The sequence below is a fragment of the Bos taurus genome, chromosome 2 (assembly GCF_002263795.3).
Source record: "Bos taurus isolate L1 Dominette 01449 registration number 42190680 breed Hereford chromosome 2, ARS-UCD2.0, whole genome shotgun sequence".
NCBI classification, from domain to species: domain Eukaryota; kingdom Metazoa; phylum Chordata; class Mammalia; order Artiodactyla; family Bovidae; genus Bos; species Bos taurus.
In genome coordinates this window covers 33,914,581-33,927,599 of record NC_037329.1, presented here as the reverse complement: position 1 = coordinate 33,927,599, position 13,019 = coordinate 33,914,581, and the positions used below count along the sequence as shown (strand labels likewise).

The following is a 13,019-nucleotide window of genomic DNA, read 5'->3' as shown; positions in this document are numbered from 1 at the left end:
CTGGAAAATGTCAGTTTTCATTCCAATCCCAAAGAAGGGCAATGCTAAAGAATGCTCAAACTACTGCACAATTGCCCTCATCTCACAAGCTAGCAAGGTAATGCTCAAAATCCTTCAAGCCAGGCTTCAAGAGTACGTGAACCAAGAACTCCAAATGTACAAGCTGGACTTAGAAAAGGCAGAGGACCCTGAGATAAAATTGCCAACATCCCTTGGATCATAGAAAAAGACTAACAGTTGGATCAAGCTCAAATATATCACAAGTGGCTGATTACATATAAAATAAGCCAGATTCCAGCTACAAAGAAGTATCCTGCTTTTAAAGATCAAGTACAGGCTAAAGCAACATCTGGGAAGAATTTTAGATTAAAGGTATTTAAAATTTTTATGATGAGGTTATTTGAATTTATCATGAGTTACAAGATGCTAATGGAGAAGGAAATGACAACTCACTCCAGTGTTCTTGCCTGGAGAATTCCAAAGACAGAGGAGCCTGGTGGGCTCCAGTCCATGGGGTTGACTGGATTAAACAACCCCATTAAGCAACTAGCATACATATGCACACAAGATGCTAAAGGAGAATATATTGTCTTAAAGATGCTGCTGGGTTTCTGATAAACTTTTTTAAAAATAATGTTATTAAAAAAAAAAGATTATTGCTCTTGAGAGCCAAAGGGAACAGAAAAGGAAACCAAAAAGACTGAGTGTTTTCAAATCATCTTTATATAGTATTTCTTACAGCGTGAGTTTATTTGGCTAAATTTAATAAAACCTAAATTGCTGAAGTGGCTTAACATTAAAGAAAATGTGGATGTAGTGTTTAGTAATTGGATTTTGTAAAAGACCACTGTCAATAAGCATAAGATAACCAGTTCGAAACTAAAAATATATCAGAATTATTCACCAAATTATTTGTAATCAATATCCATGTTGTTTGTTTCTGTGCATGACATATACTTTACAGAAGAAAACTGTCATGATTGAAAATCAATTTGCAAATTCTTGTAAAAAACACTTGTAAAAGTGTTTGTACCAAGTAAAAACACTTGGTAACAGCCAATGTAGCATATAAGATAAAAGTTATATTAGATCAGTTGATTTCCTTTGTGTATGTGATAGCTTTTATGAGGGGAGGTGAAAGGACTCATATGCCAGATTCACAGATGACTTGGAAATTGAACATACCATTGTCAGTGGAGTATAGAGTTACTTGGGATAATGAAGAGGCTTCCCTGGTGGCTCAGACGGTAAAGTGTCTGCTTGCAATGCAGGAGACCTGGGTTCGATTTCTGGGTCGGGAAGATCCCCTGGAGAAGGAAATGGCAATCCACTCCAGTACTCTTGCCTGGAAAATCCGTGGACGGGGGAGCCTCATAGGCTACAGTCCATGGGGTCGCAAAGAGTCAGACATGACTGAGTGACTTCACTTTCACTTTTCACTTTCACTTTGGGATAATGAAGAGTAGAAGCTATAGAGAGGTAAACTTTTTGAATGACTTACTAAGTGGTATAAGTGGGGTAAATTTTTATGGTGACTTGGGAAGTAGAATAAACAGAATAACCACTAGAATTGAGTTCATATTTCATATATTAGAAAAATTGTTTAAATATATGATGTACACATTCACACATACATATAAGCAGCACGTGCAATTATTTGAATTAACTTTTTCACTCTTTGATAATGGGTTATATATACTTTGTACACTCTGAAATCTTATTTCAGAGTGTTAAGGGAATTTATTAAAGGAAAACAAAATTGATCCTAAGAAAAAAGGTAAGATGGAAATTATTCCATTTTAGCAGAAAAGATTTGAGTACCAATTTGCTGTTTTTACACTGTGATGTTACATAAGGAATAGAAGTAACCAGCTAGTATCTTAGTCCACTCAGGACAGATGAAGGGAAAACAATTACATTTCAGCAAGAAGGATTTAAATTAGCTTTTGTATAGGCAGGAAAAATAGATTTTCCAAGAAAGTTAAAGAATGGGATCCTCTAAAGATGCTTCTACCACCTGTGCAAGAGATTTCACCAATATTCTTGCCTAAGGGGAATAAACTAGATGATCTTGAAGGCCTTCCAAGCACATTTCTAAATCATTTATTTTAGTTTGTTAAAGAAACTATTTTTGGTTAAGTCAACATTGCAAAAAAAACTGTAATTATATATTTGCAAACAAAGATGTATAGAAACTTTTTTATTTTTAAAAATTTGCCTTAGTAACAAGGCCCCCAAAATTTTAAAAAGCACACTTTTAATGCATTGTCCTGTGGCTAATTAGCATACTAATTACTCTGTGAAAATCTCAAAGAGCCAGGTACTTAAATATTTTTAAATAGTTTTCAAAATCAGAGCCTGAACAAATAATAAAGACACTGGAGGGCACATTTACATTAAATTTTTATTAAATTGCTCATGTTTTATCTTTTAACTTTATAAATATTAATATGTGAAAACTTTCTAGAGTGGGTTAGAGTTTCCTAATCCCAAATTCTGACTTTTATGATTCGTCTTTATTCAGAGTATTGCTATTAAAAAATGGAGGACTGAAGGAATGGGTTGGAGATTAAATGGCTTAATCTATAAGGAAAAAATGAATTAATGTAGTTTGAATGACATGAAAACTATGTGAACTACTAGTCTGAAGATTAGTAAGCTCAATTTCCTGTTTACTGAGGAAAATTATATTTGTTTCTCACGCATTTAAAGATCACTGGAAAATTAATGTCTAATAATTTATTGCTAATTGCTAAATGCTAAAGCCAGTCATGTTTCACACAGGCCAGTTGTCATGAGCTGTCTGTACTCTGTTTTTTGAGGTTATGTTCTGAATTATATCAACTCAAATCACTACCCACAGCTGACACTAATTTGTTCCCTTTTAGAAATCTCAGTGGAAAGGCCAAGGATAAAACAATCATGTATATGAAATTCCATCCTGTGATTGGAGGTCACCTGCACAGACCCTTTTTGAAATACTTAGAAAATGAAGTTAGGATGGAGAGAAGCTGCCATGATTTCTCTTATTTTCAAATTACCTGGGATGCTGATGAGAAAACATCTTTAGTTTCTAGTGCTCTCAATTCATAATCATCACCAGCTCTGAATTAGTTAGGGAAGCATTTGAGAAATCAATATACAAAACTTCACAGTGATCAGAGTAAAGTGACATATGGAAGAGGCCAGAACAGCGAACTCTAAGTAACGACGGTCACTGACGGAGACGTGTCCATGCAACACACATGCATAGATGAGTAGTTGTCACCATATGGACACCCATGGCAGCATGCACAGCGTATGTTACAGGACTAAGTTCCAAAAGTTTCCAATTGGATGAGAATAATATGAGTTTTATATTTTGTGGTTTTTGCATCTAGTACAATAGAGTAGAAAAACTGAAGTGAATTTTCTATTTTTAGTCAGATCCAGGTTTATTCACAGGTATTGCCCAGTTAAACCTACATTAGCTTTAGGTCATGCTAGTGATTTCAGACTTATATAGGACACAATTAAAAATGATTGAAATGTTATATAGGAAAATAGGAAACGACTATCATGCATATACAGTTTACTACTACAGTAAGCTTAAAACCATACCCCCTGCCATCCAGGAACGTGACACTAGTTTTAAGGAAACAAAAGAGGAACAAGTGAAGTGATGCTGTCATGTAGCACTTTATTTTATTTAATCTGGTACTCAAAAAAGATTTTTTTTTGGCTGAAATATATTTAGCTTAATATTTGCTTCTTTCCAAATTATTCAAATATTTAGGAAGTCTTCATTGTCAACCTAGGCTTATATTCCTTGAAGGGAAAAGGAGTTCTTAATCATTTTGGTGACACATTTGAGAAAGTAACAACATCTCCACCAAAATCAAGCCATGATGTCTCCACCAGGCACCTGGACTCACTAAGGGCAGCATGATGTTGCATTGAACAGGGCATACAGCAGGCAAGTTAACATGCCGAGTAAGGGGGCAATTTAAGCATCAGATGATGAAACTTGAGTTCATACATTACCTTTAACATTGCGACCATTGTCTGTTTTGAGCACGTAAGGAAAAAAAGAGAGAAATATGAAGACTAAAATTATGTTATATGCACTGAATAACCTCTGTAACAACAATCAGAGAAAATAGGATGCAATGATTGAAAATGTATCTTTGAAATTAACATTCTGTATTCTTCAACCAAGGAAGATGCATATGCTAAAAATAATATCTGCCATCATAAGCATCTGTGTTCAAATACGTGAAACATTAATCTCACTATTTGGAGAAAGCTGTATCTATATGCCTAGAGTTGGGATAAAAACTTTCAACATTGTCAGAAGTCAATTTTAGTGTAGCTTCAGCCACCACTTACAAAGAACTACACAGCATTTTGTATGTTAAGTAATGTTTTTCATTATAAATTAGTGTGTTAATAAAAAATGGTTCTTAGACAATGGTTTAATAAACCAACTTGAATTATTAATCACAATTTTATGAACAATCCATCTCACAAATGCTCTTCAGTGTATATTTTGAAAATATGAAACAGCACTCTAAGAGCCATTCTTAGGCAAAAATAATTATAAGAAATCAGTGAAAGATTCGACTGTTTAAAGGTAATGTGAGATTTAAAAATTTATGCTGTCCACAATACACTCAATGTAATACCTAGAAATTTTAGGAAATTTGCTTATATTATAATGGGTTTGTTTTCAAATTTCAAAATGGAGTGTTTTCAGATTTATTTTGAGAATAGCAATCTGACAGTGTTATATATTGCTACTAACAAAATATTCATTACTAGTTTTGAAACAAAGAAGCTTAATATTAATGACATCATGTTAGGAACTTTCAAATATAACCAAGATTTGAAAAATATATTGTCAACACATATGCTAATGCTATTCATGTTTAAAATCTTGGGATATATCATAATTGTTTCAAATTCACCAACTGAAGCAATTTCAATAGTGTGGTATACTGAATTGTCATAGACATTATCTCACACAGAGATGCACAAATAAAATAATGACCTTATATGTCAATGCTCTGCCCTCTTTGAGGGACTATAAGAAGCAAATAGGGCTAATGGAAGAGACTTTGATTACAAGGAATTAATTATCTCCATCAGAAGTTGGGCTCAACAATCATTAGGAAAGTAATAACTGCTTGCGAGCAAGTAGTTAAACAGTATAACTCTATTCATCAACCTGGAAATTACATGTAAAGAACTGTAAGTTCCAAAGACAACTGCCCCAAAGTGATATTATACAGTTAATGCTGCACTGACATTCTGAAACAAAGCATGTGGTCTTGGAGCCGGTGCTTGTTACTCCTCCATGACAGTGTAAGTGCAAAGATTAGAGTAAGCATTTAGAGTCTTGTAGCAGTTTGACAGAAAATACTTTTACATCTGTTCAATTTAATAATACAAGAATTGGAGCTTATATTTTTATGCCTATTTTTTAGATTTTCATTTTTCCATATAATGCATTATTACTGTATTTACAAATATATTGGTTGGTATGTGGTAGATAGAAAAACAAAACCAAAAAATTTTGGTCCTTCACCACAAATGGTTTGAGTTGGTTCTAAGGTATTTGGTAATTTAGATTAGGTGAAAAGATAATGTTAAATAATATGCACTGATATATTCGCAAATTATTTCAAGTTCTATAAAATAACCTATATAGGAGGGACTTTTCTTCTTAAGTGAAGAGACAACAATTGAAACCATTAAATAATTATATAGTCATAAAATTAAAATCAGTTTTAAAAGCTTTCCATCTCCCATCAGTGCCTCAGTTTCTAAAGCATATTAAATTATAAAGCTTTAGGAACTGTAGTTTCTTCTATACTACTTAGAGATTTTGTATCTAAAATTGCTCTAATGGTGTAGTACAAAATACCTTCTGAATTATCAATTGGTAGTCAGAAGCTGACTTTAGCAACTGTAAAAAAATGATACCGTTTTTGAAAATAACATAGCTTGGGTGGGAGAAGAAAAATTGAGGATGATCTCAATTGTCCATCCTGTCCATACATAGAACCTGAACTGAGAAACCCAAAATACTAACACATCCTTTTCCCATAATTGCATCAGTAACTGTGTGCTAAATGGAGACTACATAAAATTGAAAACAATAAAGTTAAATCATGAAATCTGATCTAACTTAGTACCGCTGTCAAAACACAGGTTAAGTCTGTACCATGCACAGAATATGCATCATTTAATATTGTTTCTGAATGTTACTGCACTGTAACTCAGGTTCTAGGCAATAAGGCCAGTCTCCGAAAAGTCAGTATGTTTGCTAAAGAAGACTACACTCAGTGGACTGACTAACTAAAATATATGCTGGACATTTGAATTATTATATTGGATTTACTGTTGTTCAGCTATAGGATCCATTGCTTAAAGACTAAATTTCAGAAGTTTCTTTTAGTCAGGAGATAATGAGCATGATGTGACTAGATGATACAAAGTTTTAGACAATCTGGTTTGAAAATTGTTCTTGACTTTATTTTCCTTTTTCCTTTTGACTTTCTTTGGACCAGAGAATAAAAGAGATGCGCTAATTGCTCTTGTACCATATCAAATCCATCTTATAGAAAACTGTTCTTTTTATTTCTGTGATACTGATTTATCTCTCTTTGAATTTTTTCTTGTTAATTCATTTTCTTTCATCTCTTCTGTCTTCTCTACTTCACTGCACTCTTTAAATAGAGATCCCTCACATGATTCAATCCTATGATTTTTGTTTAAATTGCAGAGTACTAATGAACAGATAACTCATTATTGCCTGGTGTGTATGATTCTGTAACAAAATTCATGAGCATGATGCTCTTAAAGTCACCTCAATGCTTATTGAGTTCTTGCCATGAAATAGGTGACTGTGCTTGAAACCAAAGCCATGGAGCCAAGCATGCTAGAATTCCAGCACTAGAGAACCTCTCAACAATATCATTATTTGTGTGTATATCTAATAGCATTGAAAGATATAAAATGTGGAATAAATGTAGAACAATAAGAAATAATAAGAAGAAATGCTATCATATATGTAAACACTGTTTTACACACTTAGGTATGAAACCATTTAATTCTGGTTTGGAAAGGAGAAACGGATCCTTATGGCTATGAGTAGTAGTGTGAGGAGGGACAAAGTGCGCATGAGTATTCCCAGCATAACAAAGCAATGAAGGAAGAAAATGCATGAGATATTTTTGGGAAATGGTGATTATTTTTGTTCAGGTTTAGAATTTAGAAGGGGAGGAAATCCTGCAGGGGCTAGAAATGAAGCTTGAAAAACCGATGGACAGCTGGGTAAGTGTCCAGTACCCTACACTAAGGAGCCCCATGGTCTTTTATGTTTAAAAGAGAAAACCAGCGGCAGCATGGATGATGACGGGTGCTCACAGGAATAAATACCACAGAGAGGACAGTGGGCCTCTCCAGAACCCAAATCTGTAGAAAGTGAGACTAATGCATCCGTGCAATGGGTACTGTGGAGCCCTATACCAAGGTCACAGGTCTGGAGCCCTGTACCAAAGTCAGAGGTTAAAAATCTCTGGAACTGACCAAGCATCTGTTGCCATGAATCTCTGGATCAAAACCAGCCAGTTCCATGACTCCAAATTAGGTAAAGTGCCCATCCTATTATCTGCCTTGTATCATCCTGGCCGATCACCTAATGCCACCATTCCAGTAGAAACTTTCTCTGTCTTGAGACTACAAAAATTGACTGCCCAGCTGTGAAAGGGTTTGGCTTTCCCTTGAGCCACCCACTGTTCTAATAGTGTCTTCCACTCTAATAAACTTTATTCTCCTCTCATTTTGCCTTATGTCTGGAAATTTTTTCCAACACATGCACAGACAATGACAGGTACCCTGAACCTTGGACCTCCCTGGAGAAGTTTCAGTGATTCAACATTTCCTTGCAGTAAGGTTTCGTGAAGCACGCATCAAAGAAGAACAACATTGAATGAATGGCTTGTGGATTCTGGCGACCAGTCCTCGGTTTGAAAGGGCTTCCCTGGTGGCTAAGATGATGAAGAATGCGCCTGCAATGCAGGAGAACTGGGTTCAATCCTTGGGTCGGGAAGATCTCCTAGAAAAGGGAATGGCTACCCGCTCCAGTATTCTTGCTTGAAGAATTACATGGACAGAAGAGCCTGAGAAGCTACAGTCCATGGGGCTGCAAAGAGTCAGGCATGACTGAGCGACTAACACTTTCTGGCACTTCATAACCTAGGACCAGATATTTATGTAACATATCTAAGCTTTGTGTGCTAAGTCACTTCAGTTGTGTTCAACTCTTTGCAACCCCTCGGACTGTAGCCCACCAGGCTCCTCTGTCCATGAGATTCTCCAAGTAAGAATACTAGAGTGAATTGCCGTGCCCTCCTCCAGGGAAGCTTCCTGACATCCTGATGCAGGGATTGAACCCTAGTCTGTTTTGTCTCCCGCATTGGCTGGCAGATTCTTGAGCCACCAGGAATGCCTCTAGGTCTTAGTTTCCTCATCTATTAAATCCTGGACTTAATAACAGATTTTAATTCATAAGGTTATTATAAGAATTAAATGAGTTAATGTTAATGTGTGCGCCTCACACATGTAAATACTCAACAAATATTATCATTATCATGTTAATGATGAGTTGTTTTTGTTGTCCTGAAGAGGGCAGAGAGAAATAATGAATTTTGACTTTGCATTTCATGTTGCTTCTGGTTGAGCCCCTTCCCCCTTCCTATCTCCTCCCTGCCCCCAATTAGTGTATAGCTTTCTTATCACTCAGTATATCATATTTTATACACCTTTTCCTTTTGGAAAGAAATGGTCAGTAAAATAGTCCTATGATCACGCACCACTCTTTTTGACCAGTTCTTGACTATTTACTAAATGCAGCACAATGCATTATGTTTGAGATAATAGTGTTATCACCTAAACAGATCTTATGTTAAGCATTAGTTATTTAACACTCCATAAAATAAGCAGATAATAGTTATCATTCTACCTCAGATAAAGACGCCAGAAAAGAAAAAAGTCACTAGGATTCAAGGAGGAAATCAGTAACAATTCTGTAGAACTGATATTTTTAATAGATTCTACTCACATTTCTTTTTCACAAGTATAAGAATTAATGTTGAAATTAAACACAATACAGAAATTATCTTTCCTTACCCCTTAATATAAGTTTCCATATTAAAAAAATTACTAACATACCTTCACTGGCGTGTCGATCTCTAAATATGTTCTTGGGATGGACACTGAATCCTTCTATATCATGAACCGAGGAAGCCCTCCGTATACTACAAATGCTTTCCTTTGATCTGGAATGAGTCAGCTGGGAACTTGACTGCAGCATGTCAGGGTAGAGTCGGTCCCATTGCCTTTTGGGAGAGGAATGGTCAAGAGGTCCAGAGATATTCACCAAGGGGGAACATTTGCTGGGTTGTATCAAGGCTTTTGTGTCGTCTGCTTCCGAGGGGCTGCAGCTTTCTTTTGTTGGAGACTTTAAGTGCTTCATGGCTACGGAGTCATCACTGTGTTTAGATGACTCAATCACTACCACATCAGGATCTTCTTGTGGTAAAGACTGCTTTCTGTAAGTGAGAACTCTCAGACCAGGGAATTTGAACCCAAAAAGTTTCCCTACAAATGGAGATAGGAAAAGAGCATTATTACACGACAAAGGATACATATCCCTTCAAACAAACAAATAAACATTGCTGACACATATTTAACTACCATGTAAAAAGTTATTAACAAATACTTAAGTCATTTACAGTTGGAATGTGGTTTATGGTAGAAAACGTCTCTGGGACTGATATGAATTATCATATAAGCTGTAAGAAAATAGTGAAATGATTTTACCATGTTCCTGATGGTTAGATATACTCCATTGATACAAAAGCATTATTTGGATAATTTTTTTTGTTTTAACAAATTACAAGATATATTCACTATACATGCATTTTCTTAAAGGGAAACCGAGAATTGGAGTACAGTTTAGAAAGAAAACGAAGGGATGGGATACTATGAGTAAAAGGGCCAGACACAGGAAAGTGCATATGTGTGGGAGGTCTACGGAGGGGAGGATGCTATAGTATTGGAAGTGGAGGAGAGGGAATGAGGTTGGAGTAAGGAGTTGGCCTGACATATTCTAAAAGATCTGTATTGGATGATATTGTTAGTCTAGTGTTGATGTGAAAAAGTGGGGTCAACTGTGTATGAAACAGTCCTCATTCTGCTTGGAATTCCTGAAAAACATTTGGCTTCAGAGTGGGTTGTAAACATAAGAATTTCTTTGCCTTGATTAGTTTTTGTTCCAATATCTAAGAATATGGCATGGAATGTTATATGTATCTCAGAATGGTTTATGCTTAGAAGGGCAACTAAATATAAACATTAAAATATTAAAAATTAAAATATTAGCTAATAAACACATAAACTTACTGGTAGTAAAATATGCACATTAAAACAAGATAGTATTTTCCATGCTTCAACTTGTAGTAAATGAAAACAAGAAACGTAGCATCTAGTGCTGCCAAAGAATGCTGACAAGCATTCTGATGCTTTGCTAGTGGAACAGCAAACTGGTACAAATTCTTTGGAAAATCATCTTACAATGTCTATGAAAGTGAAAAAAATACAGTTTTCATATACACTTATTTTGACTCAGAAATCCCCATTATAGGATAATGCACCAAAACAGGATACAATCATATTATCCATTAGAAGGAGAATAGTGGAATAAATTATGGCATTTTTATACTTTGGAATCTTACAATGTTCTTGAAAAACAAGAATATGTATATGCTTTGGTTAGACGGTCACTCAAATATGGTTTTACATGAAAAGGGAAGTTTCAGTTTAATGTGTTTACAGTGGTATTATTTCATTAAGAATAATAAAACCTTGTATTTGCCCATAGAAGTCATATGGCAGTAGAAAAAGATGTGGGAAAACACAATCCACAGTTTTCATGTTGATTGGGTCATTGGGTTTGGAAGTGTGGGAAATGTATTGCATTCTTCTTTATATATTGCTGGTGTTTGTTTCATCGAGCATGCATTCTTTTATAAGTTAAAATAGTAAAAAGGTAAAGCTTATACTCCTAGAAAAACTAGAAGGATAAGAGAAAGCATCCAAACAATACTGTGTAATTCAAAGATTTTCTAAGTACTGTCTACAAGAAAATGCAGATTCTGTTTTATGTTGTCAGTCCAGTGGCCTAAGTCCACACCATTCCATGGCTTTACAATCACATGCTGGGTTTCGAGTCAGTCAATTGGATTATCTGGGCTATGGTATTTTCTACCTCCTTATATTCTTTTTTTTTTTTTTTTTCTTTCTATATTTTGGCCATGCCACGTGGCATGTGGATTCTTAGTTCCCCAGCTAGGAATCAAACTCACGCCCACTGCAGTGGAAGCTCAGAGCCTTAAACACTCGATACCACGGAAGTTCTTTAAGTGTCATAGGCACCATTATCTTTAATATATTTACCATGAACTTTTCTTCAATGTATTGAGAATCATTTTAAAACATGAAAGAACACTCAAAACTTATGAACTTTTCTGCATTATATTTAAGTATACTTTTCCAGTGGATGGTCTTATCTATCCATATATTTTCAATTCCATCTTTAGTTCAAATACTCATAAATCTATAACTCAAGCCTAGACTTATTGTCTTACCTCCAAAGCTGTGTTTTTAATAGCCTCATCAGCATCTTCACTTAGAAGTCTTCTAGACACCTCAAAATCCTGTAACAAATCTGATCTCATGATCTATCCTCCAAGTCCAACTCTTATTTTTTCAGTGAATGGCATCACAGTCCATCTAGTTGTATAAGCCTGAGATGAGTGCTACTCTAGTAGTTACTGTTCTGTCTTACTCCATCCTTCATATCCAATTAATCTGCTGTGTTCATTTTACCTCTTGAATATCTTTTTAATGTCTTTACTTCTCTTTATCTCCATTGCTCTCACTCTGTGGAGATAATCACGGTTCACTGGATTTCTTGCAATAAGATACATATCATTTTCCATATTTGCATCATATTGTCTATCCTTTAAAAATTATATATTTAAAAAAAAAAAACAACTTTTGACCACATAGACTATTGCTTAACCTTTTACTGCTCCCAGTAAGTTCTTGCTTTGGGCATGAAGATAACACTAACTCTACTATCTGAAGCTTAATTTTTCCTCTTTCCTTTCTAGGACCCAGCCATATGAACTTTAATTTCCAGAGGTCTATGCTTCTTTTAGATTCAGGGCTTCCTTGTGCTTGATAATTTTCACTCTTCCTACTCAGTACATCCTTTAGGATTTTCTTTTTATAGAAATCTGTTGCACTTCTTTCTTCTTAAAAAATATTTTATACTGGAGCATGTATGTGTGTGTGCTAAGTCACTTCAGTTGTGTCTGGACTCTGTGTAACCCTGTGGACTGTAGCCTGCCAGGCTCCTCTGTCCATGGGATTCTCCAGGCAAGAATACTGGAGTGGTTGCCATGCCCTCCTCTGGGGGATCTTCCCAACCCAGGGATCAAATACTTGTCTCTTACCTCTCCTTTATTGGCAGGCATGTTCTTTGATTAATGAAAGTGAAGTCGCTCAGTCGTGTCCGACTCTGTGACCCCATAGACTGTAGCCTACCAGGCTCCTCTGTCCATGGGATTTTCCAGGCAAGAGTACTAGAGTGGGGTGCCATTTCCTTCTCCAGGTGATCTTCCCAACCCAGGGCTCAAACCCAGGTCTTCTGCATTGTAGACAGACGCTTTACCATCTGAGCCACCAGGGAAGTCTTTGATTAATAATGTTGTGTTAGTCTCAGGTGTGGAAAAGGGAATGGCACCCCACTCCAGTGCTCTTGCCTGGAAAATCCCATGGACGGAGGAGCCTGGTAGGCTACAGTCCATGGGGTCGCTAAGAGTCGGACACAACTGAGCGACTTCACTTTCACCTTTCACTTTCGTGCATTGGAGAAGGAAATGGCAACCCACTCCAGTGTTCTTGCC

General features: G+C 35.9%; 1 protein-coding gene across 1 annotated transcript; it reads right to left on the bottom strand.

The window, feature by feature from the left end:
• Positions 1–3,741: 3,741 nt before the first annotated feature.
• On the bottom strand, positions 3,742–9,639 carry LOC132342962 (potassium voltage-gated channel subfamily H member 7-like). The gene is made up of 2 exons (XM_059878223.1): positions 9,217–9,639; positions 3,742–4,044 (listed from the first exon to the last, which is right to left on the bottom strand). Exons 1-2 carry the CDS (start codon positions 9,518–9,520, stop codon positions 4,013–4,015), a joined length of 336 nt encoding a protein of 111 aa, XP_059734206.1. The 5' UTR covers positions 9,521–9,639; the 3' UTR covers positions 3,742–4,012.
• Between the last annotated feature and the right edge of the window lie 3,380 nt (positions 9,640–13,019).

Bases quoted from the DNA above. Each gene is read 5' to 3' on its own strand.
- LOC132342962 (XM_059878223.1), bottom strand. From the start codon at position 9,520: ATGAAGCACTTAAAGTCTCCAACAAAAGAAAGCTGCAGCCCCTCGGAA. The intron at 4,045-9,216 runs GTATGTTAGTAA...TGCTCAAAACAG, and splicing joins AGATCGACACGCCAGTGAAG to ACAATGGTCGCAATGTTAAA.